General features: G+C 43.3%; 1 protein-coding gene across 2 annotated transcripts in view; it reads left to right on the top strand.

Annotated features, from left to right (window-relative positions):
* CEP135 (centrosomal protein 135) overlaps window positions 1-23,602 on the top strand; it is a 435,470-nt gene that overhangs the window by 47,399 nt on the left and 364,469 nt on the right. For both annotated transcript variants that reach the window (XM_029587343.1, XM_029587336.1), the window contains exon 4: window positions 12,679-12,846. In XM_029587343.1, coding sequence (XP_029443203.1) covers window positions 12,679-12,846 — 168 coding nt within the window. The remainder of the gene's footprint in view (window positions 1-12,678; window positions 12,847-23,602) is intronic.

Raw genomic sequence — 23,602 nt, 5'->3', positions numbered from 1 at the left:
AATTGTCTGTCACTATGCACCAATCAGAAATGTTTTCTCGCCACATTCCTACTATCAAACACTTCAACGCGAATCATAAACCGGCTAGATTCCTCAGACACTCTCCATTAATCAGAACATTAACTCCTATTATGGTAACACCTATCACTCAAATGTTAGGTCTAATAACTTTCTCTATCCTTCTATTAAATACACAATCTCTTCTAAAAAACATCACCCTACTAAACGATATCCTCACAGATGAAAAGCCAGACATATGTGCGATCACTGAATCATGGCGAAAAGACACAGACACAGCCATAATCAATCAACTACCCACTGACACATACAATGTTTTTTCCATTCCAGGGAACAAAAAGAAAGGTGGAGGTATTCTCCTGGCTGCCAAAAAGAAATTTAACCTTACAGTTCAAACTACCTCCCCTTCCTCCAAAATGGAGACTGGCCTTTTCAAATCTAAGGATCTTCAAATTTGCCTGATCTACTCCCCCCCCCCAGCATACTTGAAAATAACCCATCTATACTAACATAATTTATTATCAAAAACCTTGATATTCACCTCCCAACTATTATACTCGGGGATTTGAATCTACACTTTGATCGCATCCCTCTATCCCCATCCTGTGAAGCATTATTGACCTCTCTTAATGCTCTGGGCTTTCAACAAGCTGTGACTAACCCGACTCATAAAGCTGGTCATACCCTTGATGTCATTTTTACTAGCTCTCATATTGAAACAAAACCTCCCCTCTGCACACCTATTCCTTGGTCTGACCATTTTCGGATAGACACCTGCTGTACAATAAAGCACTTACCAACTAATGTTCACAGCAAAAAAACTATCTACTTCCGAAAACAAGGTCAAACAGATGAAATTAATAATGTGATTTCAGAAGATCTCAAAAACTTAGATCTCACTGACGCTGAAACAGCTACCTCTTCTTGGTTTAAAATTACTAGTAACATAGCTGAGAATCTCTGTCCCATTCAATCCAATAAAATCTATTCTGAAAAAATAATAAGGAAAAAACCTTGGTATACTACCGATCTTAAAGCTATGAAAATGGAGCTACGTAAGACAGAAAAAGAATGGCGCAGAAACCAAAATTCTACGACTTTATTAAAATTCAAATCATTGCTACACAAATATCGCCAAACTACCGATAAAACAAAAAAAGATTTCTATGCTGCCAGAATTCACAAATATCAATTCAACCCTCAAGCACTCTTCCAATATGTCAAAAGCCTTGTTACTGCTCCAGCTCGCAACAGTCCAAACAACAACGATGATTCAAAATGTGAGGAACTAGCTACGTTCTTTTATAACAACATACATTCTATTTTAACGCGATTCAAATCATTTCCTGCTCCTTCACACACCAACCAAACTACATCAACCACTCAAGTTAAATTTGAAACAAAGCTATCTAATCTTGAGATCACTACTGGTATTGAAGTCGAGTCAATTCTAAAGAAAATGAAACCAGCTTTCCACCCTACAGACATCTTACCCACTAAGACTCTTCTTTCAATACGTTCTACAATAGCAAAACCTATTGCAAAGATTCTTAACAAATCCATCACCACAGGCATAGTTCCTTCTATACTTAAGCATGCTATCATAACTCCAATGATAAAAAAAAATCTAACCTAGATTCATCTGATCCAGCAAACTTTCGACCAGTATCAAACCTACCCTTCCTTTCAAAAATTATGGAAAGAGTCATCAACAAACAACTAACTGATTATTTAGATGATCATCAAATACTCTTCCCATCCCAGTATGGATTTAGAAAGTACCATAGCACGGAAACGCTTTTGATATCACTTTCTGAGGTGCTACTAAAAGCTTTAGATGCTGGCAAATCATACCTTATCGCCCTTCTTGATATATCAGCTGCTTTCGACACGGTAAACCACAACGCCCTTATCCGCCTCTCTGAAATAGGTATCTCTGGATCGGCATTACTATGGTTTCAGTCATTCCTGAGCAACAGAACATACAGCGTTAGATGTGGACGAAATGAATCCAAGCCAAGAAACCTCTCTCAAGGAGTCCCCCAAGGATCATCTCTCTCCTCCACATTATTCAATGTTTACCTTACACCTCTATGCCGGTTACTTTCAAAAATGGGTCTTCAACACTTCATCTACACAGATGATGTTCAAATACTCATACCTATTACCAGCACAATCACAAATGCCCTGAGTACTTGGAAGGCAGCTTTATTAGAAATTAAAATAATCCTCACAGACAACCAATTGGCTATCAATACCAATAAAACTGAGCTTATCATAATTTCACCTCCAAAAAATACAACACTGATCTACTCTGGTATTTTACAAGACAACTCCACTATTTCACAGCATGTACGCAGCCTTGGTATCATCATTGACAGCAATCTCACGTTTAAAAAATTCATCGCGGATACGGTCAAAAATGGTTTCTTTAAGCTACACATGCTTAAACGTATTAAATCTCTTTTATACCAATATGACTTCCGCACAGTCTTACAAGCAACTATTTTATCAAAGATTGATTACTGCAATGCTCTGCTACTGGGTCTACCTAAAGCCACCATTCAACCTTTGCAAATGTTGCAAAATGCAGCTGCCCGCATTATCACCAACACAAGCCGCCATGATCACATCACCCCAGCACTTCAGTCTTTGCACTGGCTACCCGTGGCTTTTAGGATAATTTATAAATCTATGACGCTGATACAGAAAGCCATTCAAAATAGAGATATGCTCTGGTTCACAGATCAACTACAATTCAAAACTTCTTCCCGCCCAACGAGATTCCAGAATTTAGCCAAACTAAAGATCCCAGCACCCAATCTGACTAAACTCTCTAGTACAAAAGAACGATTTTTCATTATTGCTGGATCAACAATATGGAACACATGCCCTCTGAATTACGCCAGGAACTTTGACACAAAAAATTTAAACAAAACCTTAAAACATGGTTATTTAAAAAAGCCTACTATTAATGAACTAAATCTTCTACTACTCTTCCTAATTTCCACAGTCTCTCATTTATTGTTTATATTCTATTAATACAAAGTTATACATGGTATTGTATTGTTCAGTTACTAAGTTATATTGTAAAGCGCAATGCTGAATTACTGTTTGAATGTAAACCGAGGTGATGTTACTTACGTACTCCGGTATAAAAAAAAAATCTATAAATAAATAAATAAATAAATTCATAGAAGTCCTACCTGAAGATGAGCCCCGCACTCCTGCAGTGATACCATCGGGTCCCTCCCCCAGTTGAGTTTCCCGAGGTGATTTCCGTGGTCCCTCGGAGGTAAGAGCCTTGGTCCGGTGGCCGACTCGCGGCAAGGACCTAGCCCCCCGAGTGAGAAGGGCTCGGGCATGGCATTGAGGCAGCCTCGGTCCCGATCCGTTCGCGGTGAGGACTTGGCCCCCGGGCGAGACGAGTTCGGGCGCGGCCTAGAGGCAGCGGGTGCACTTCCTTGAGCACGGCGGTGAAGATAATCACCCTCTCTCCCCGCAGCTGGAGACCGCCCGGGTCGCAGCCGGGAAGCGCCAAAGATCAGGTAAGGCGTACATCTTTACTTTGCTGGTCTCCGAGGAAGCGAGGATTAGCGGGGTCTGCCTGCGTGGCAGCCCGCCTAGGAGGTCGCCATTTTGCCTGCCTGCTCGCCGTCACCATCTGCCCTGGTTCGCCGCCTCTCCCTAGCGCTCAGATCGGACAGCGCACAGGCAACGGGCGCCCGAAAATAATTGGGCGCACATTGATCGTTGCCAGGCGCACGTCGCTAGGCGCACATCTTCGCGCATATTACAAAGCGCATAGAGATAACAGACGCGATGGAGCGTATGAGAGCCCATGCGTCCGCAGAGCTGGTGCCTCCAGAATCAGGCATAAGAGCTCTAGGCCTCTGCTCAGCTTGCCACCTCAGAGCCACACAGAGCGAGGAAGCAAACTTCCTATATGCCCAATGTGAGGAGGCCCTGGGAGTTCCAGGCCAGGGCCGGTCCCAGCCCAGCGTAATTGCTAGTTCCTCAGGGAACACCCCAGACCTAGCAGGCCGTGGTGAGCAGCCAGGGAACCCTAGAGACCTGGTGCCCCTAAGGCTAGAACCTGCTTTGCTCTCATGGGTGGAATTATTCAAGGGGATTCATGCCTTTGTCAAGATGCAGTCTGATCCCCGAACGGACCCATACGTACCGGATGACCCTACCCCTGGACCCTCAAGACCTAGGCACGGCCACCCGCCACCCGGAAGCCCCACTTATGAGGATTCAGATTGCTCTGTGGAAGAAGAGCTCCCCGAGGAGGGAGAACTTCCCTCGGGGATAGAGCCGTATCGAACCATGAGATGCTTCTTTCTTAAGGAGGATCTCCCAGACCTGGTCTCTCAATGCCTGTCGGAGCTGGCTATCCCGGGCCACGGCACCCCAGGGGAACCTAGGATGAACCCCCTGCTGGAAGCCTTCGGCAAACGGCCCACCACTTCCCCCTCCTACAAGCAGCACAGCAGCTAATCGATCTCGAGTGGAATGCGCCGGAGGCCTCATTCAAAGGGGGTCGGGCCTTGTCTGGCATGTACCCCCTGGACCCGGAAACCAAGGAGCTGCTGGCGTGCCCCAAGGTAGATGCCATAGTTTGCGCAATTGTGAAGCGCACCACCATTCCGGTGGAGGGAGGGGCGGCCCTCAAGGATGCACATGACCGGCGCATGGACGCCATTCTGAAACAAGCCTTTGAGGTGGCAGCCATGTCCCTACGAATTGCGACCTACTGCACCGTGGTGACGTGTTCCTGTTTATCACAAGCCAGGAACAACACCCCGGGAGAAGAAATGGAATCAGCCCTCTCGTTCCTCACTGACGCTGCCTCCGACCTAGTCTGTACAGCAGCCAAGGGAGTGTCATCCTCAGTGGCAGCCAGGAGACAGCTCTGACTACGAAATTGGTCAGCCTACTCCTCCTCCAAGACGTGCCTTACAAGAATGCCCTTTAAGGGATCCCTCCTGTTCGGCAGCGACCTCGAGAAACTGGCTAACAAATGGGGTGCCTCTCCATTGCCCCGTCTACCAGAAGACAAGTCAAGGAGGCTATCCAGAGGTAGAAGCTCTCAACGCTTCAACCCTTACAGGACTCGCTACCAAGCACCTCGTTCTCAGACCAGGAACCAGTCCTTTCGGACCAGGCACAGCAAGCGGGGAACCGGCTCGGGTTTGGGTCCCGGCCGCACCCCACAATGAGAATCAGCCAACCCATCTGGGGAAGAAGCCATAGGGGGCAGGCTAACCGTATTCTACCGCAGGTGGGTCGAGATTACTTCGGAACAGTGGGTCCTTGCCATTATCCGGGAAGGGTATTACCTGGACTTCCTTCACCTCCCTCCGGACAAGTTTGTGGAATCTCCTTGTCCGCCCCTCAAGTGGGCGGCGCTGGAAGCTACCTTGGGAAGGCTCCTGTCCCTAAAAGCCATAATCCCAGTGCCTGCATTGGAGATAAATTCTGGGCATTACTCCATTTATTTCATCGTACCCAAGAAGGGGGGCACCTTCAGACCCGTCCTGGACCTAAAGTCGGTCAACCGGCACTTAAGGGTCCCAGGATTTAGCATGGAAACTCTGCGGTCAGTCCGAAGTGCCATACAGCCAGGGGAGTATCTCACATCCCTGGATCTGTCAGAAGCTTACTTGCATATCCCAATTCATCGGGATCATCAGCGCTACTTACACTTCAAAGTCCTGGGACAACACTTTCAGTTCCGGGCTCTACCCTTCGGGTTAGCCACCGCGCCCCGGACCTTTACCAAGGTAATAGTAGTGGTGGCGGCGTCACTCAGGAAGGAATTCTCGTCCATCCCTACCTAGACGATTGGCTGATCAGGGCAAAGTCACCGGAGGAGAGCCACTGGGCAACCAACAGAGTTATATCTCTTCTGGAAAGCCTAGGATGGGTAGTCAACACAAACAAGAGTTCCCTACAGCCTTCGCAGTCGCTGGAATACCTAGGAGTCCGATTCGACACCCAGGGAGACAGTCAGCCTGACCTCCAAGAGGAAATTAAAACTCCGGAATCGTTTGCAGACTTTGCTGAGCGCCAACCGGCCCACAGCTTGGGATTACCTACAGGTCCTCGGCCTAATGGCCTCCACTCTGGAAGTGGTACCATGGGCGCGGGCTCATATGAGACCGTTACAACGCTCCCTTCTATCTCGGTGGAGCCCACGATTACAGAACTACACTGTGCACCTACCTCTACCGGCCAGAGTACGGCATCAGTTACGGTGGTGGCTGCAGCCCGGCCACATGAGCCGGGGATCAAAAATGTCCTCTCCAACCTGGACCCTGCTCACTACAGATGCCAGCCTGAGCGGCTGGGGAGCACACTGCGAAGAACTAACCGCCCAAGGGCGGTGGAACAGAGAAGAGTCGGGGTGGAACATCAACCGACTAGAGGCATGGGCAGTCAGGTTAGCATGCCTGCGATTTGCCCACAGACTTTGCAACAGAGCAGTCAGAGTGATGTCGGACAATGCCACCACAGTGGCATACATCAACATACAGGGCGGAACCAGAAGCCGACAGGTATCCTTAGAAATAGCCCCCCTGATGGCTTGGGCGGAAGCAAATCTCCAGGATATCTCCACCATCCACATCGCCGGGAAGGACAATGCCACGGCAGACTTCCTCAGCAGAGAGAGCCTAAACCCGGGGCAATGGCAGCTGTCGTCCACGGCCTTCCAGATGATCACGGATCAGTGGGGGACGCCGGGCATGGACCTACTAGCGGACAGGTTCAACGCTCAAGTACCCAGATATTTCAGTCGCAGGCGAGATCCTCTATCCCAGGGGATCGACGCCCTGGTACAGCCATGGCCTCAGGAGATCCTGCTATATGCCTTTCCCCCCTGGCCCCTGCTGGGTGCCATTATACACAAGATTCAGCGGCACAGAGGCCTAGTTCTTCAGGTGGCCCCGGACTGGCCAAGAAGACCCTGGTACGCAGACATGAGAAGACTACTGGCAGGGGATCCTCTACCCCTGCCTCCTCACAGGGACCTGCTGCGACAAGGTCCCATCCTCCACGAGAATCCAGCTCAATTCTCTCTTATGGTCTGGCCATTGAGAGGGCTAGACTGAAGAAAAGGGGATACTCGGGGCCGGTAATAGATACACTCCTCCGTGCACACAAGTTCTCCACATCACTAACTTATATAAGGATCTGGAGAGTATTTGAAGCCTAGTGCGAAACTCGCAGCCCCAATCCACATGCCGCTAAAATCCCCATCATTTTGGATTTCCTGCAAGATGGGCTCCAGAAGGGTCTGTCCCTTAATTCAATCAAGGTTCAGGTGGCAGCGCTATCCTGCTACGGTCCCTGGAGTGACGGCAACAGCGTCGCCGCACACCCAGACGTTTCATGTTTCCTGAAAGGAGTCAAACACATTCGCCCGCCACTGAAGTGGCCAGTGCCCCTGTGGAACCTCAACCTAGTTTTGGAATCCCTAGCGGGACCTGCCTTCAGACCCCTCCGAGGCCTGTCCCTCCGTTTGTTAACCTTGAAGATGGTGTTCTTGCTGGCCGTGTGTTCAGCACGCCCCATCTCAGAGCTACAAGCACTGTCCTGCCGTGATCCGTTTCTCAGGATCACCCCAGGGGCTATACACCTTCGCATGGTTCCTTCCTTCTTACCCAAAGTAGTCTCGCACTTCCACCTTAACCAAACCATATCCTTGCCAACCACGGAAGGTTTGAAGAAGTCGGAAGAAGGTCGAATACTGCGCTATCTCGACATCGGCAGGCTGCTGCCCAGATACCTGGAAATGTCGGAAGCAGTACGAAAGACAGACCACCTGTTCGTCCTTCACAGCGGGAAGAGGCAAGGAGTAGCGGCCTCAAGGGGCAACTATTGCTCGCTGGATCAAAGAAGTTATCAAGGCAGCCTACGTAGAAGCGGGAAAACCACCACCTCTACGGGTCAAGGCTCACTCTACCAGAGCGCAAGCGGCCTCCTGGGCAGAAACTAGGATGCTGTCGCTTGCAGAGATATGCAGAGCGGCAACGTGATCCTCCCTCCATACCTTCTCCAGATTTTACCGTCTGGACGTCCAGGCCAGGGAGGACACAGAATTTGCAAGGGCAATCCTAAACGGACCTCGGGCAGCCTCCCACCCAGTTCGGGAGTAGCTTTTGTACATCCCATTTGTAATGAGTCCATCTGCTACATGCTAGGAAATGGAGAGATTACTTACCTGATAATCTCGTTTTCCTTAGTGTAGGCAGATGGACTCAGCATCCCGCCCGGCTGCCGATATACATGGGAATTCACCGATTCAAGGTAAGCCATGTTTTCTTACATAGGGCATCCACCCTGCCAGGTGTCGACGCCTCCCGGTTAAGAGCACTGGCGGTCTCCAGCTACTATCAATCGGTCAGGTTAATCATGTTTGGTTAATCAATCTGTCAGTCACACATATATCCATGAAGCTTTTGCAAGGAAGATTACTGAGCGCCTGCACTTCCTGCAGGGGTATATGTACCACGTGCTGACGTCAGATCCGTCTCCAACTGCTAGCACGAGCACACTATACCCATTTGTAATGAGTCCATCTGCCTACACTAAGGAAAACGAGATTATCAGGTAAGTAATCTCTCCAATGATACTCATAGCCCCGTATTGGCCTCGACAAGTATGGTTTCCCATACTTCTCGATCTCTCGATCAGGGAACCAATTCGTCTGGACACAGCACCCTCTCTCATAAATCAGGATCAGGGCAGGTTGCGCCACCCCAACCTTCAAACCCTATCCCTCACAGCCTGGATGTTGAAAGCATAATCCTCCAACCACTAAATCTTTCAACTAATGTATCTCAAGTGCTTGTATCTTCACACAAACCTTACACAAAAATCCTATCGTTGTAAGTGGAAAAGATTCACCATGTGGTGCATGCAGAAAAGTATTGATCCTTTTTTCTGCCCCACATCATCTTTATTAACTATCTCTGGCACCTTTCAGACTCTGGTCTCCCAGACTATGTCAGTAAAAGTACATCTGAGTGCCATCTCAGCTTACCACAAAGGAGTAGGGGATGCCTCAATATCAGTGCAACCCCTTGTCAGTAGGTTTGGAAGGTTTAATTCAGCTAAAACTCCCATTATGGCCTCCAGTCACAGAATGGGACCTTAATGTAGTACTAACAAGGCTCATGCGTTCTCCCTTTGAGCCTATAGATTCCTGCGATTATTAAATTTCTTACATGGAAAGTTCTCTTCTTAGTAGCTATTACATCTGCTAGAAGAGTTAGTGAGTTACAAGCACTTGTCACATACTCACCCTATACAAGGTTCCTACATGATCAAGTGGTCCTACGTACTCACCCAAAATTCCTTCCCAAGGTGGTTACGGATTTCCACTTGAATCAGTCCATAGTCTTGCCCACATTCTTCCCAAGACCTCACTCTCACCAAGGTGAGCGGGTTTTGCACACCTTAGACCAGTGATGGCCAACCTTTTGAGCTCAGTGTGTCAAAATTCATTAAAAAAAAACGAGCAAAACTCAGGTAGTGTGTCACTTCTAGAAAAATCCATAATTTTGTGATATTTGTAGCTCTAATAACAAAGTTATAATTTTAATATGTACTGTATTAATAAAGCAAAAACAAATAATTCTTTACCTTACCTGCTTAGTGACTTTTTTGTTGCTGAATTTCATTGGCTAAATCTTCAATTAAAACTAATAAGGATTTTAAAAAGCCCCTGCTGTGTCCCCTTCTGTCGGAGCTCTTGATTTCCAGTCACCCTGATATTGTCGAGGATTAGGAGGTTATCCTCTCTCTCTCACACATACTCACATGTCCATTCTCTCTCACACATACACTGTCACATACATACACATTCATGCCCTTATACCCACCATAACCTCTTGCTCTCACAGACACTGGCACACTCTCAGGCTCTAAGATGCTCTCTCCCCCTCCACACGCACCCCCCACACAAACTCATACTCCCCTGGATTTTCTCATACACACTCATGCTGTCACATACACACAAACACACACACCCAGGCAAGCTCCCAGTCATTCATTCTCTCTCTCTCTCTCACACTCACACTCTGACCCCCAGGCAGAGTCCCATGCATTCACATGCACATACTAAAGGCAGACCCCCCTCTCTTTTGCCAGCAACCTTGGAACCTCTCTCATTCCTCTGCTGCCACATGGCTATTGGGGAGGTGCCGATTGCTGCTACTGACACTGAAGTCCATTCTGCTGCCTCCTCTGTGCAAGCCCCGTGGGCTTCCACTTTCTCCATGCTGATCTCGTACGTTGTGAGATCCGTATAGAGAGAGTGCTATTCTTGCTCATTCCCAAAGATTACATGTGCCAATTACTAAAAAGTAATTTTTTTTTTTTTTAACCTTTGCTGTCTGATCTTAGTTTTCTAATTGGTTGGTCACAGGTTTTTTTTTTCCCACCTTCCCTTTCTTATTTTTTTTGCCAATTCCTTTTATATTGTCTTTTTTTTCTGTTTCTTTTCTCTCCATCTTCTTCCCTCAAACACACAGTCAGGTTCTCATTCTCACATGCATTTTCACACATAATCTCTCAACTCATCTCATACACGCACACACACACACCCTCTACAGACCCTCAGCCTCTCTCTCACCTCTGGGCCTCCTCTTCACGGGTCGCCGTAGGATGGGCTCTGCAGCGGTCCTGATCTTCTCGGGCTGTGGCGGCCCTGCTACTGGGCCTCTTCCTCTTCTCGGGCCACTGCGACTTGGGATTTGCGGTGGCCCGTAAATGCTGCTCATCTTCTGCACCCGCTGATGCTGTTCCTCCTCCTTCCTGCCCACGCGGCTCTGGCAGCGTTTACTTCCGGGGCCGCACAGGCAGGAAGGAGGAGGAGCATCAGCGCGTTTAAACACGATCTTTTTCTTCGGGCCGTGGTGATGTGAGCCTCGCCACAGCCCTGCCCATCTGCTTGTCGCTACGCCGCATGAGCCTCCCTACGCCCGGGGGTATTGGGGGGGGAATACTAAAAAACTCATTTTAAAGGGTCGGGCTGTGTGTTTGGGTTATTGGCTCGGCGCAGCCGATTTAAAAAAAAAAAAACAAAAAAAACAAAAAACAAAAAATTCCTGATAGTCCACGAAACGCTGTGCGTGTCAGCAAAAACGTCTCGGCGTGTCACCTCTGACATGCATGTCATAGGTTAGCCATCACTGCCTTAGACTGTAAACGTGCACTTGCATATTACCTAGACCGCACTGCAGTCCATAGGAAATCCACCCACCTCTTTGTTTCTTTTGATAAAACAAACCGGGTAAGGCAGTGGGCAAGCAAACTCTTTCTAACTGGCTAGCAGATTGTATAGATTTCTGCTATGAAAAAGCAGGCCTTCCTCTCCAGGGATGAGTAAAGGTGCACTCAATAAGAGCAATGTCAACCTCAGTAGTGCACTATTGTTTAGTTCCAATTGCTGCGATTTGTAAGGCTGGAACATGGAGCTCTCTTCACGTATTTGCAGCTCATTACTGCTTGGACAAGGAAGGATGATAAGATTCAACCTACGGACAATCTGTCTTAAAGAACTTATTTCCAGTATAATCCCAACTCCTTCCACATCCAACCTGCTGTGATTTCAGGCTGCCTCATCTTTTCCAACAGTACACCAGTTGTGCCTGTTGCACGAGTTGTATACTGTTGGTCCACAACAAATATGACTCAGCCTGTAGCTTGCTAATCACCCATATGTGAGGACTATCATCCTGCTTGTCCTGGCATAAAGCAAAATTGCTTACCTGTAATAGGTGTTATTCCAGGACAGCAGGATGTAGTCCTCACAAAACCCACCTGCCACCCCGCAGAGTTGGGTCCGACACGTTTTATTATTTTATTTTTTGCTAACTCTTATTGCTACAAATGAGACTGAAGGGAGACCCCTGTGGCTCGAGGTATCATGGTATGCTGGGCATGCTCAGTGGGCTCAGTATGCCAGTCAAAAGTTTCTAGAAACTTTGACAGAGTTTTCCGTGATAGGGTTCCGTCCAGTGATGTCACCCATATGTGAGGACTACATCCTGCTGTCCTGGGATAACACCTATTACAGGTAAGCAATTTTGCTTTCCATTGAAAAATGTAATCTTTGTAGATTATAGTATTTATGGGACCAATAAAAATTACTTTTGTCCTTTCTTCAGATGTTACTACCTATATGGCCTTGAAAGCTCATATACTGTAACATACCTTTTTTTAAAAATAAATTTAAAAGATCACAACATCCAGAGATTCCAGTTTTCTTTAAGACCAATGTAGCTAATATAATTCTATGCTATTGAAAAGAAATGGCTTCGCTATTATGTTGGAAGAATGACCACTGTCTATGGTGCAACACTTTTTAGAGCGATATCATAGTCTTGGTTTTCAGTTTAAATGTTAGAATCAGGTGAGATTTTCTGTGTACAAATATTCATGCAAGCCAATTAGTATAGTGTGGTGAGATATGCATGTTCTAACCATACCTTTTTAAGTGGTTGGAAATTTGCAACTACGATGCCACAGACAATGTAATACAATTTCATGTGCAGCTGTAATTTTGGGATTATTCTTCATACCTACTCTTGGCATTCTGAAATGAAATGGATGTTTTTTTGTTTATTTTTGTATTTTGCTTATTTTAAGACTTAAAGGCCACATTAAGAAAACTTGAACACCAGACAGCTGACCTGAAGTTTTTGAATAATCAGTATATCCATAAAATTAGATTGCTAGAGAGAGACAGCAAGGCCAAGTCTGAAAAAATCCAGCAGCTCCAGGAAAAGAACCTTCAAGCAGTGGTACAAACCCCAGGTAGGATGTCTTCATTGCTTTGCCATCATAGTTATAACTATTGCAGCACTTCTGTGTATCTTAAAGGCAAGTTTTCTGAAACGAGGAAGGACAGAAAATTAACTTGAAAAGCTTTTCAGGTTTTTTTTCCCCTTTATGAGCTTGAAAATACTTCAGAATTTTAAACACTAATTTCTTGGGTTAATCTACCAAAAATTATCATCTTTAATATTTCTAAGTTTTTGGGTTTTTTTGTTTGGTTTTTGTGTGGTTTTGATAAGTGTAGGTTTAAAAATTCGGTTCTATACATGTGCAGTATACAACATCAAATTAAATTGCAGGTTTCCAGGACATCTGCACCTTGGTATTATAGTGCAGAATTGAGCCTTAGCGTGATCAGGCAAGTCACCGTGACCATCTATTTCTATGGCATGCTGTTGATACAGAAGATGTTCATACCACTGTTGCTGATATCCATAAATCGCAATGCATAGTTCTAGAGACACTAATCATATAACTCCAGAATGTTCTCTGTCTCTTCAAGATCACAGTGCTGTCTGTTACCAATCATTTAATTTGTCTGAAGTGCATGACTGTGATTATGGATAAAAAAAATCCAATTTAGGTGATTTTTCTCAGGTCAGGGTCACCTTCAAATCATAAAATTGCAAGCACAAATTGCAACCTTTGATTGCAAAAATGTAGCTTCTGTTAAAAATAAATAAAAAAAATAATAAAATAATAAAAAAAATTGAAAGGAAGGAATAGGCTAAAGCAGAAAAGGTTGTAGATTATTTTCAACACGGGCAAGTTATAATGGGCATGAAGTAGAAGGCAGCAGTCATGTGGCTTAGGAACCTTGAGAAAACCAATTCTGAAAATCCATAGTGGGGTTGATTCACTTATTTAAAGGGTGGAAAGGAGGCTATGGCAAGACTATTTGGGAAAGTAGGCCAAATGTCGTACATGCTCTCATGGATTTAGGAGACGGAAGCCTGAATAATGATCACTAGCCTGATGGTGAGTATATAATAAAACGTTTGCAAAAAAAAAAAAAAAATCCAGCTTGGAAGTATGGAATGCCTTATCTGCCTCATCCCTTTTTGGACATGCAAAGCCACTCTTGTGATGTTAGCAACATCTGGCATTGGGCATAGTTAGCTCATGAAACATGTTTTTTATAAATAGTAATATTATAACCACTCCATATAATATTATCATTATATATCTATTTATATTTTATAAATTGTTTATTGTTAATGCATTTAACCGTTTTTTAATGTAAAGTTTTCTCAGTTGTTTTCTTACTGTTTTATGTAAAACGCAATTGCGGATTTTGTTCTATGTACACCGACGTGATATCTCTGAGCGGCGGTATATAAAAAACCAATAAATAAATGAATAAATGTTCAGAGAGTGATGTAAGTATTTGATGTGGATTAGAACCAGGGTCCTTGAATTCAGAAGGGCTGACTTGAAGAAAATGAATTATATTAAGGAAACCTTATTGAGCATAGGTTCAGAGAAACTATGGACAGCATAGAAAGGATTATTGAAATGGCAGCACATCCTTTTGCCATGTTAGCAAGGGGAAGAGAATTAGAAACTCGTGTGGTGTATTGAAAAAATAAGAACATAAAGTTATAGCATTCAGGAAATACAAAAAGTTACAGAAAAAATGACATACAAAATGTCCTCATTTCCCTTCTGGTAAATTAAACAGGTGAAAGCTTTAATGGAGAAGTATGTTACCCAGTCAAGAAGGGGGTAACATATTTTTCACATAAATGAGAAGAGGATAACTAAAAGGGGAATAATAAGAATTAGAGTTGGATGGGATACATAAAGAGGAATATTGAATGAAAAATACCATAAATACTTTTGCTTTTTATTCACATTAGGAGAGGTTGACAGACCAAAGGCTAGAATTTAAGGGACTGTGATGTGAGCATATTACTGTTTTACTGTGCTCACACCTAGGACCTCCAGAGTAGGGGCATATAAATAAATATAGGTAGTATTCCATGTACTAGCACAATTGAAAGTAGACAAGGCTATGGGACTTGATAGGTTACACCAAGAATACTGAAGGGAGCTAAAGGAGGTGCTAACTGTATCATTCAAAGCGCTATGCAATTTATCACTTGAAACAGAAGAGATGCTAAGAGGCTATAGAAAAGCAGGTGTACTGCTAACCCACAAGGGTGGAAACAAGGAGGAAGCATAAACTACAGATCTGTTAGTTTGACATCCGTGATGGACAAGGTAATGTAAGCACTACTGAAGAATTGAATAGTACATTGAAAACAAAGGATTGCATGATCTTAGGCAACATCGTATCACAAAGTGATGATTAATTGTATAGAACTTCTCAAATATATAGGTTAGGGATGTGCAGTTGATATAGAACAAGTTTTGCAGTTTTGAATTGTAAAAATCTCCAAATGTTTGGCTTATTGTCTGCAGTGCAATATCATTATTTGGACAAAAAATTAAATCGAGCATATGACCTGCAGTATGAATGAGTTCACATACTACTTCTAATCAACCCAGAATTTCCTCTTCATCCAGTCAGACGTCCAGATGTATGGGTGTATGCTCTTCTACCAGCAGATGGAGTCAGAGCAACAAGTTTGTTTATTTGAGTCCTTATAGCATCTTGTGCTGCCTTACCTTGCCAATATTCTGTTTCCAGCAAATAGGCAAGCCTCCCATGCTGAAAACTGGTACATGGTCTAGGTTGGATGAAGTGAAAAGATCTTGGCTATTCCTGGGGGAGACAGCCCTTGGATCTGATCCTTTCCTGGGTAGTCGTAGGTGTAGGAGGGTCCCAAAGGGCATCAAGTGAGGTGTTGGGGGATGTGGATTTGGAGGAAGGTATATTTCTCCAGGGAACAAGTTGATTCAGTAGTAGTTTGGCAGTTTAGAAAGGAGGAACAGTCTTCCTTGATTAAGGCCTTTTGGATCTTGTGCATTAAAAAAGTTGAGGGAGTCTAAGAGGATATGGATTCAGAGGATCCCATCATAGATGCCGGGCGATCAGTGGATTAATCTTTTCAGAGTGGGATTTCCCTGTCCCTGGCTTTAAGGTGGATGAGACTATGGGTAAGCTTTACCCATCACTCACTCGAGAGAAAAAGGTTTAAGGTTCCCTGAATAGACATACTAGTTTGTATGGCCACAAGAGAGCCTGATAAAAATAAAAGGGGATACAGCCCTCAGGGTTGCACAGGGCCATATAATTTGAGTCTGTAAGAACTTAAGGTATCAACAGTGACCCATGGGAAAACCCGATAGTGATATATTTTTGAAGTACTATGGTAGAATATAAATCTGACAGAATACCAAAAGTACTGACAGGTTGTGAAGTAGACGCTTATGGTGAATATTGGCCAGTCATAATAGGCTTCATCTCTCAAGCATATATTGCAAGATGATTCACCTTATTTATAATCATCGGTCAAAGTCCCAAATGATTAAATTTTTCAAGTATTTTTTCAATGCATATAAAATGACTTGTAGATATCGCTGAAGCCGTAAGTTAACAGACCGCCCGACATGGGTCCATGTTTCGAACGTTTGCCGTTCTTTATCAAGGGCTAATGTTCAGCGTTGTATTTGTAGTCCTTCGGAATTATAAAATTATAAAATTCAACAATGGCGTTTCCTATGCGGAAATGCCATTGAGGAATTTTATAATTTTATAATTCCGAAGGACTACAAATACAGCGCTGAACATTAGCCCTTGATAAAGAACGGCAAACGTTTGAAACATGGACCCATGTCGGGCGGTCTGTTAACTTACGGCTTCAGCGATATCTACAAGTCATTTTATATGCATTGAAAAAATACTTGAAAATTTTAATCATTTGGGACTTTGACCGATGATTATAAATAAGGTGAATCATCTTGCAATATATGCTTGAGAGATGAAGCCTATTATGACTGGCCAATATTCACCATAAGCGTCTACTTCACAACCTGTCAGTACTTTTGGTATTCTGTCTGTCAGAACTTAAGGTATGCCATATTGGGTCAGACCAAAGGTGCATCAAGCCCGGTATCTTGTCTTCAACAGTGGCCAATACAAGTCACAAGTACCTGGCAAGTACCCAAACATTAAATATCATATAAATATTAAATATTATCACCCATTAAACTGATACAGACATACCAAACACTGCACGTTCTACTTCTTGTTAAACTTCTATCATCCTCTTCTTCTTCTCCCAGTTAGAACCATCCTTGTTTTATTGTAACTGATTTTTCTGCGCACTTGTTATAACTTGTTGTTATTTGTAAATGTATACTCTCATGTTATATTTATGCACGTTTATAATGTATTGATCACCCCTCGTTTTATGTAAACCGACATGATACGAATCTCCGTGAATGCCGGTATAGAAAAACTCAAATAAATAAATAAAATAAATACCATTACACTAATGCTGGCAACAACAGGTGGCTATTCCCTATTGATTAATAGCAGTTTATGAACTTCTCCTCTAGGAACAAATCCAAAACTTTTTTTAAACCCATCTACACTAGCTGCTATAACCACATCCTCTGGCAATGAATTCCAGAGTTTAATTGTATATTGAATGAGAAACAATTTTCTCCGATTTGTTTTTCAATTGCGACTTGCTAATTTCATGGAGTGCCTCTAGTCCTTGTATTATCTGAAAGAGTAAATAACCGTTTCACGTTTACCTACTCAAATCCCTTCAAGATTTTGTAGACCTCTATTATATCCACCTCCCTCAGCCGTCTCTTCTCCAAGCTGAACAGCCCTAATCTTTTTAGCCTTTCCTCATAGGGGAAATGTTCCATGCCCTTTATCATTTTTGTCGCCCTTCTCTGTACTTTCTCCAGTGCAACTATAGCTTGTTTTGATATGTGGCTACCAGAATTGCACACACTATTCAAGGTGCAGACTAAAGATTGAGCGATACAGAAGCATTATGACATCCTCCGTTTTATTTGCCATTCCCTTCCTATTAATTCCTAACATTGTTTGCTTTTTTTATCCACCACAGCACACTGAGCAGACAATTTCGGTGTAATATCAACTGTGATGCCCAGATCTTTTTCCTGGGTGGTAACTCATAAAATGGAGCCTAACATCGTGTAGCTACAGCATAGGTTATTTTTCCTTCTATGCATCACCTCGTACTTGTCTACATTATATTTATCTGCTATATGAAAGCCCAATCTTTCCAGTCTTGCAAGGTCCTCCTGCAGTTTTTCATAATCTGCTCGTGTCTTAACTACTCTGAATAATTTTGTCATCTGCAAATTTGATCACCTCATTCATCGTACCCCTTTCTAGATCATTTATAAATATATTAGAAAGCACTGGTCCAAGTACGGATCCCTGCGTCACTCCACTGTTTACCTTTTTCCACTGTGAAAACAGACCATTTAATCCTGCTCTGTTTCCTGTCTTTTTTTTAAACAGTTTGCAATCCACAAAAGGACATTTCTTCCTATCCTATGACTTTTATTTATTTTATTTATTTATTTTTTTTTAGTTTTCTTACAAGCCTCTCATGAGGGACTTTGTCAAATGCCTTCTGAAAATCCAAATACACCACATCTACCGGTTCACCTTTATCCATATGCTTGTAGCAGATTTGGAGGCAAGAATTTCCTTGGGTAAATCCATGCTGGTTGTGACCCATTAAATCATGTCTATCTATATGTTCTGTGATTTTATTCTATATAATAGTTTCCACGATTTTTTCTGGCACTGAAGTCAGGTTCTCACCGGTCTATAGTTTCCTAGATCACTTCTGGAGCCCTTTGTATATATCAGGGTTACATTGACCACCTTCAATCTTCAGGTTCAACTCATTAACAACTGGATGAAAAAGAATCTCCTAATATTGAATGCTCATAAAACTGAAGCAATATGCTCCAGAATATCTTTCAAGAAATATTGATTTTTTTTTTGTCACTACTTGATACTGATATTTAAAAAATCTGTGTGTAACTTGAAAGTTACACACAGTAACACTTGAAAGTGTTTGAAAGGGGATTATTTTAAACTGAGATTGTTGCGACATCTAAAATTTGTACTTGAAAAGGAGGATTATCAAACTATTGTCCACTATAGACTACTATAATTCCCTTGTTGGTCTGCCTGTTGTATCATCAAGAGTGGTACAAGTTTTATTTATTTATTTTTGGCTTTTCTATACTGACGTGCATGTAAAATATACATATCACAATGGTTTACAATACAACAAAAACATTCGCTCAGGGCGGTACAAAGAACAGAGATGGCTTTTAACATTAAAACGGATCATAGCATAAACCTTATAAATAACTTAAATACAAATCATCTCAGAGTGGATGGGATGAGAACTGGATAAAACAACGGAGATAACAAACTGGGTTGTGGTGTCCGCATGGAAAGTTTACTTGAGAGAGAGAGAGAAGTTGCAAGTGAGGAAGAATTACATGGCCGGGAAGGCTTGGCTGAATAGCCATGTTTTAAGTTTCTTTTTGAAAGCAGATGGGCAAGCTTCTTGTCTGGGGGCAACGCATTCCATTGGTGGGGTCCTGCTGTCAATATGGCGTGTTTTCTGAAGGAAGTTTTCGCTTGAGGGGCATACAAGGTGTCCCTATAGGCACTCCTAATCGGTCTAGAGGCAGTATGAGGTCTGAGTTGGGTAGATAAGTGGAGAGATGTGAGGTTATTTTTTGCTTTATGGATGATTGTGAGGACTTTGAAGAGTATCCTGTATTTGATAAGTAGCCAGTGGAGGCTCTGAAGGGCGGGGGTGATATGTTACCATTTTTTGGTATTAGTAAGGATCCTAGCCGTGGAGTTCTGCACCATTTGAAGGGGCTTTGTGGAGTTGGCCAGGAGACCGAGAAGGAGGGAGTTGCAATAGTCCAATTTCGACACGATGATGGATTGCAGCACTAATCTGAAGTCCTGGAAGTGAAGTAGTGGTTTTAGGTTTCTTAGAACTCGCAGTTTGAAGAAGCAGTCCTTTGTGGTGGTGTTCACGAAATTCTTTAGGTTAAACTGTTTATCCAAGATTACGCCTAAGTCTCTCACCAGTGGAGCGTCATTGAACGTAGCGTTGACTGAGTGGGAGGAGGACAGCAAGATCAGCTGAGTTGCGAGACCATCTTGAGAAATGATTAGGATCTCAGTTTTATTGGTGTTCAAGACCAGGTTAAGAGTGGAAAGAAGGTGGTTAATTTCTTGAAGGCAGTTGTTCCAGTGGTTAATGGTTTTTTGTATTGATTCTGTGATCGGGATGAGTATTTGGACATCATCCGCGTACAGAAAGTGGGATAGTTTAAGCTTTGTAAGTAGGTGGCAGAGTGGTAACAGGTAGATGTTGAAGAGTGTGGGTGAGAGAGAGGAGCGGACGGGGGGGGGGGGGGGGGGGATTCTTTAGTGTTAATCCTGACTTTGAAGCGCCTGTTAGATAAGAATGATCTGAACCAACTCAGAGCTGTTTCCTTAATGCCAATGTCTATTAATCTTTCTAGGAGAATCGCATGGTCCACCGTATCAAGTCTGTAGTATGACTGGGGGAAAGCGATGGGAATCATGCTACCCTTTGGCTTAGAGAACTCTCTGGCTGCCTATAAACTTTAGGCTGAAGTTTAAAATTCTGATACCTGTTTTTATGGACCTTTGTATCTGGCAGATCAGCTGCATCAGTATATTCCAAAGCGCAATTTGCTTTCTGCAGAAAAGTGAAAGGAATTTCTAGTAGACACTTAAGTAGCATGACTAAGGAAACACGGGGTAGGTCATTTATGGTGGCTGGGCCTAACCTGTGGATTGCTTTACTCGGGGCTTTGAACGTTTGTGATATAAAGCTGTTTAGAAAACTTCTTAAAGCACATCTGTTTAAACAGGCTTTTTTAAAACCTGGTATTTAAAGTATTTCTATGTAATTTTTATCTTTTAACTTTGATTTTATTATATTGTTTTATTATAATGCATTTACTTGTTAAATTTTGTTTACTAAAATGTATTCATCTGACTTTTACTGCTGTTGTAGTCTGCCTAGCACTTCTTTTGTTATAGGCAGAATAGAAATTATTTTAAATAAATAAGATAGGGAGTATCGCCTGCATGTTATGGGCAGATCATTGATGGGCCAGAGCAAGGGGGGGGGGGGGTGTCAAGCATATTCACAGTCCTCTCCCCAGGAGAGTAGTGGTTCAAGGATGGGACATTAACTCAGTCTTGAGAACTCTGGGAGGGGTTCTGGTTAAAAAAACAAAAACAAACCCTTAAAATTATTTTTGGTTGTGATCTGCTCACCCAGTTTAATTTTACAGCTATAGGCTGTCTTGTAGAGAGCCATTCTTTCAGCTTTTGAAGGAGCTGGTCATAGTTCAAATAGTTACTACTTTTCATCCTAAGATGGTATCGCAATTTCATCTTTCCTCTTTCAAGAAGGAAACTTACTCAGAGAATTATATACAGCTTCACTTCCTGGATGTACGTAGAGTTTTCCTCAGGTATCTGAAGATCATCAAAGCTTTCAGAAAGTTAGATCATCTCTTCATTCCCTTTCATGAGTCACAAAAGGGTGAAGTGGATTTGTAGGCTTCTGTAGTAAAATGGCTTAAGGAGGCAATAAGTTCAGCATATGTTGTCAAAGGGGGGCATTTTACTAAAGTGCAGGCCTTGTCTTTGGATGAAGCTTCGTTTGTTAGGGACTTGGTCCTCTTTGCATTGCTCTTCAGATGTGGCCTTCAGCTCAGGCATCAAGAGCGGTGTTGGCAGTTCCCCCGCCCCCTAACCCCAAGTTAAGGGGTAGCTTGGGTACATCACCTCTGTCTAGACTGGACTGGTTGAAGAGGAAGGAGAGATTTTATATACCTGTAAATTTCCTTTCCTTGAGTCTAGCCAGACAGTCTAGGACCTCTCTACCTGCCAGAAGAGTCCCTTATTATAATCTGATTTAGCTAATTTAGGAAGATCCTTGGAATCTGCATTCTGGATACTGTTTATTAGTGTTAGATCCTGAGAGACCTGGTTATATGGTGTTCTCTCCTCCTTAGGCAGACATGAAGTGGTTTTGTTTGGCTGTCTCTTGGAAGCCTCCTAGTTGAAGATATGGTGATAGATAATTGTTAGCTTGTTAAAAGAATACTAGCAGGCTATGGCAGCATAGGGTCTTGTAAGAGTGGATGTTTGCAAACCTTTATTCTATCTTCATCTGCTGGTAGGGAAGAATAAACCCATTGATCTGGACTAGTCTGGCTAGACTCAAGGAAAAGTATGTCTAAATTTTTCAATCCATGGCATTCAAAAAATCTGATGCCACACCAGAAGCAGCAATATCTGCATGAATGTTGAAGTCCCCCTAGGATAATAATTATGGGAGACACCATGACTATGAGAGTCCATCTCCAGTAGAACTGGGAGGATGTTGGGATCTTATTTATTATTTATTTATTTAACGGTTTTATATACCGACATTCATCAAAGATATCACATCGGTTCACAGCGTAACAAGAAACTAGTGCCAGTGGCGGCGCTTTACATCGAACAAGTTTAACATAATACAGTTAAAAAATATTGGAACATAATAACTAGAGCATGAGGAAAGGTAGGGGAAGTAAAACATTAAACTAAAATTAGAATAACATGATTACAAGATGGTAAAAGAGAAAAAAGGGGGGGAGAAGTGACAGAAGAATAAAATTAGATTAGTGAATTATTGTAAGCGAAGATTGCAGGTATATACAAAATGTACAATTATAGGGAATAATATAAAATAACAATAGTTCAGGGAAGGGGTGAGGTGAGAAGGGGGGGAGAGGTAGGGAATGGAGGGGGGAAGGGTAATACAGAAGGGAGGGAGAAGAGGAATGGTGTAAGCTTAGGGAGAAGCCAGTTCAAGCGGGGACTCACCCGCTTTTAGTGAAAAACCAAGTCAAGAGGGGACAGAGAAGGGAGGGTGTAGATGAGAGCACGGGGACTTTAAGTATATGCTTTGGTGAAGAGCCAGGTCTTGAGCTTGCGCTTGAAGGTTTTTGAGCATTCTTCTTGGCGAAGTTCAACTGGCATTGTGTTCCAGAGAATAGGCCCGGCGATAGATAATGCACGGGCTCTCGTGGAGGTTAATTTGTAAAGTTTAGGTGAGGTGGTGGGCATGGTGGCGAGATGAATGTGTCTAGTGGGTTTATTGGCTTGGTGAAATCGGAGGGTGTCATTGAACCAATTCATTTCGGGATTGAACAAGGCCTTATGAACGAGTGAGAGAGCCTTATATTGTATACGGGAAGCTATGGGAAGCCAGTGTAGATCTTTTAGGACCGGTGTGATGTGGTCGTGTCTGTGTGTGTTGGTCAAAATCCGGGCTGTTGTATTTTGTAGTATTTGAAGGGGGTGGATGGCATTGTTGGGGAGTCCGAGGAGAAGGGAATTACAATAGTCGATTTTGGCAAAGATAATGGTTTGTAGAACCGTACGGAAGTCAGGGGGATGAAGTAGAGGTTTAAGTTTCTTAAGGGTGTGAAGTTTAAAAAATCCATCCTTTATTATACTACTGATGAATTTCTTCAGTGTGAGGTGGCCATCGAGAATGATACCCAGATCTCGGACTTGTTGAGCAAATGGGATGTGTGACAGAAGAGAGGAGTTCAGTTGGTTTTGGGGTGAGATAAGCATAATTTCAGTTTTGGTGGTATTAAGGGCTAAGTGGATGGAAGATAGGAGATTGTTTATGGATTGAAGGGTATCTTTCCAGATATCCATGGTTTTTGAAAGAGAGTCGGTAATGGGGAT

Source organism: Rhinatrema bivittatum, chromosome 1 (assembly GCF_901001135.1).
Source record: "Rhinatrema bivittatum chromosome 1, aRhiBiv1.1, whole genome shotgun sequence".
Lineage (NCBI taxonomy): Eukaryota > Metazoa > Chordata > Amphibia > Gymnophiona > Rhinatrematidae > Rhinatrema > Rhinatrema bivittatum.
The sequence above is the reverse complement of the archived record's forward strand: the minus strand, read 5'-3'. Positions and strand labels throughout refer to the sequence as shown.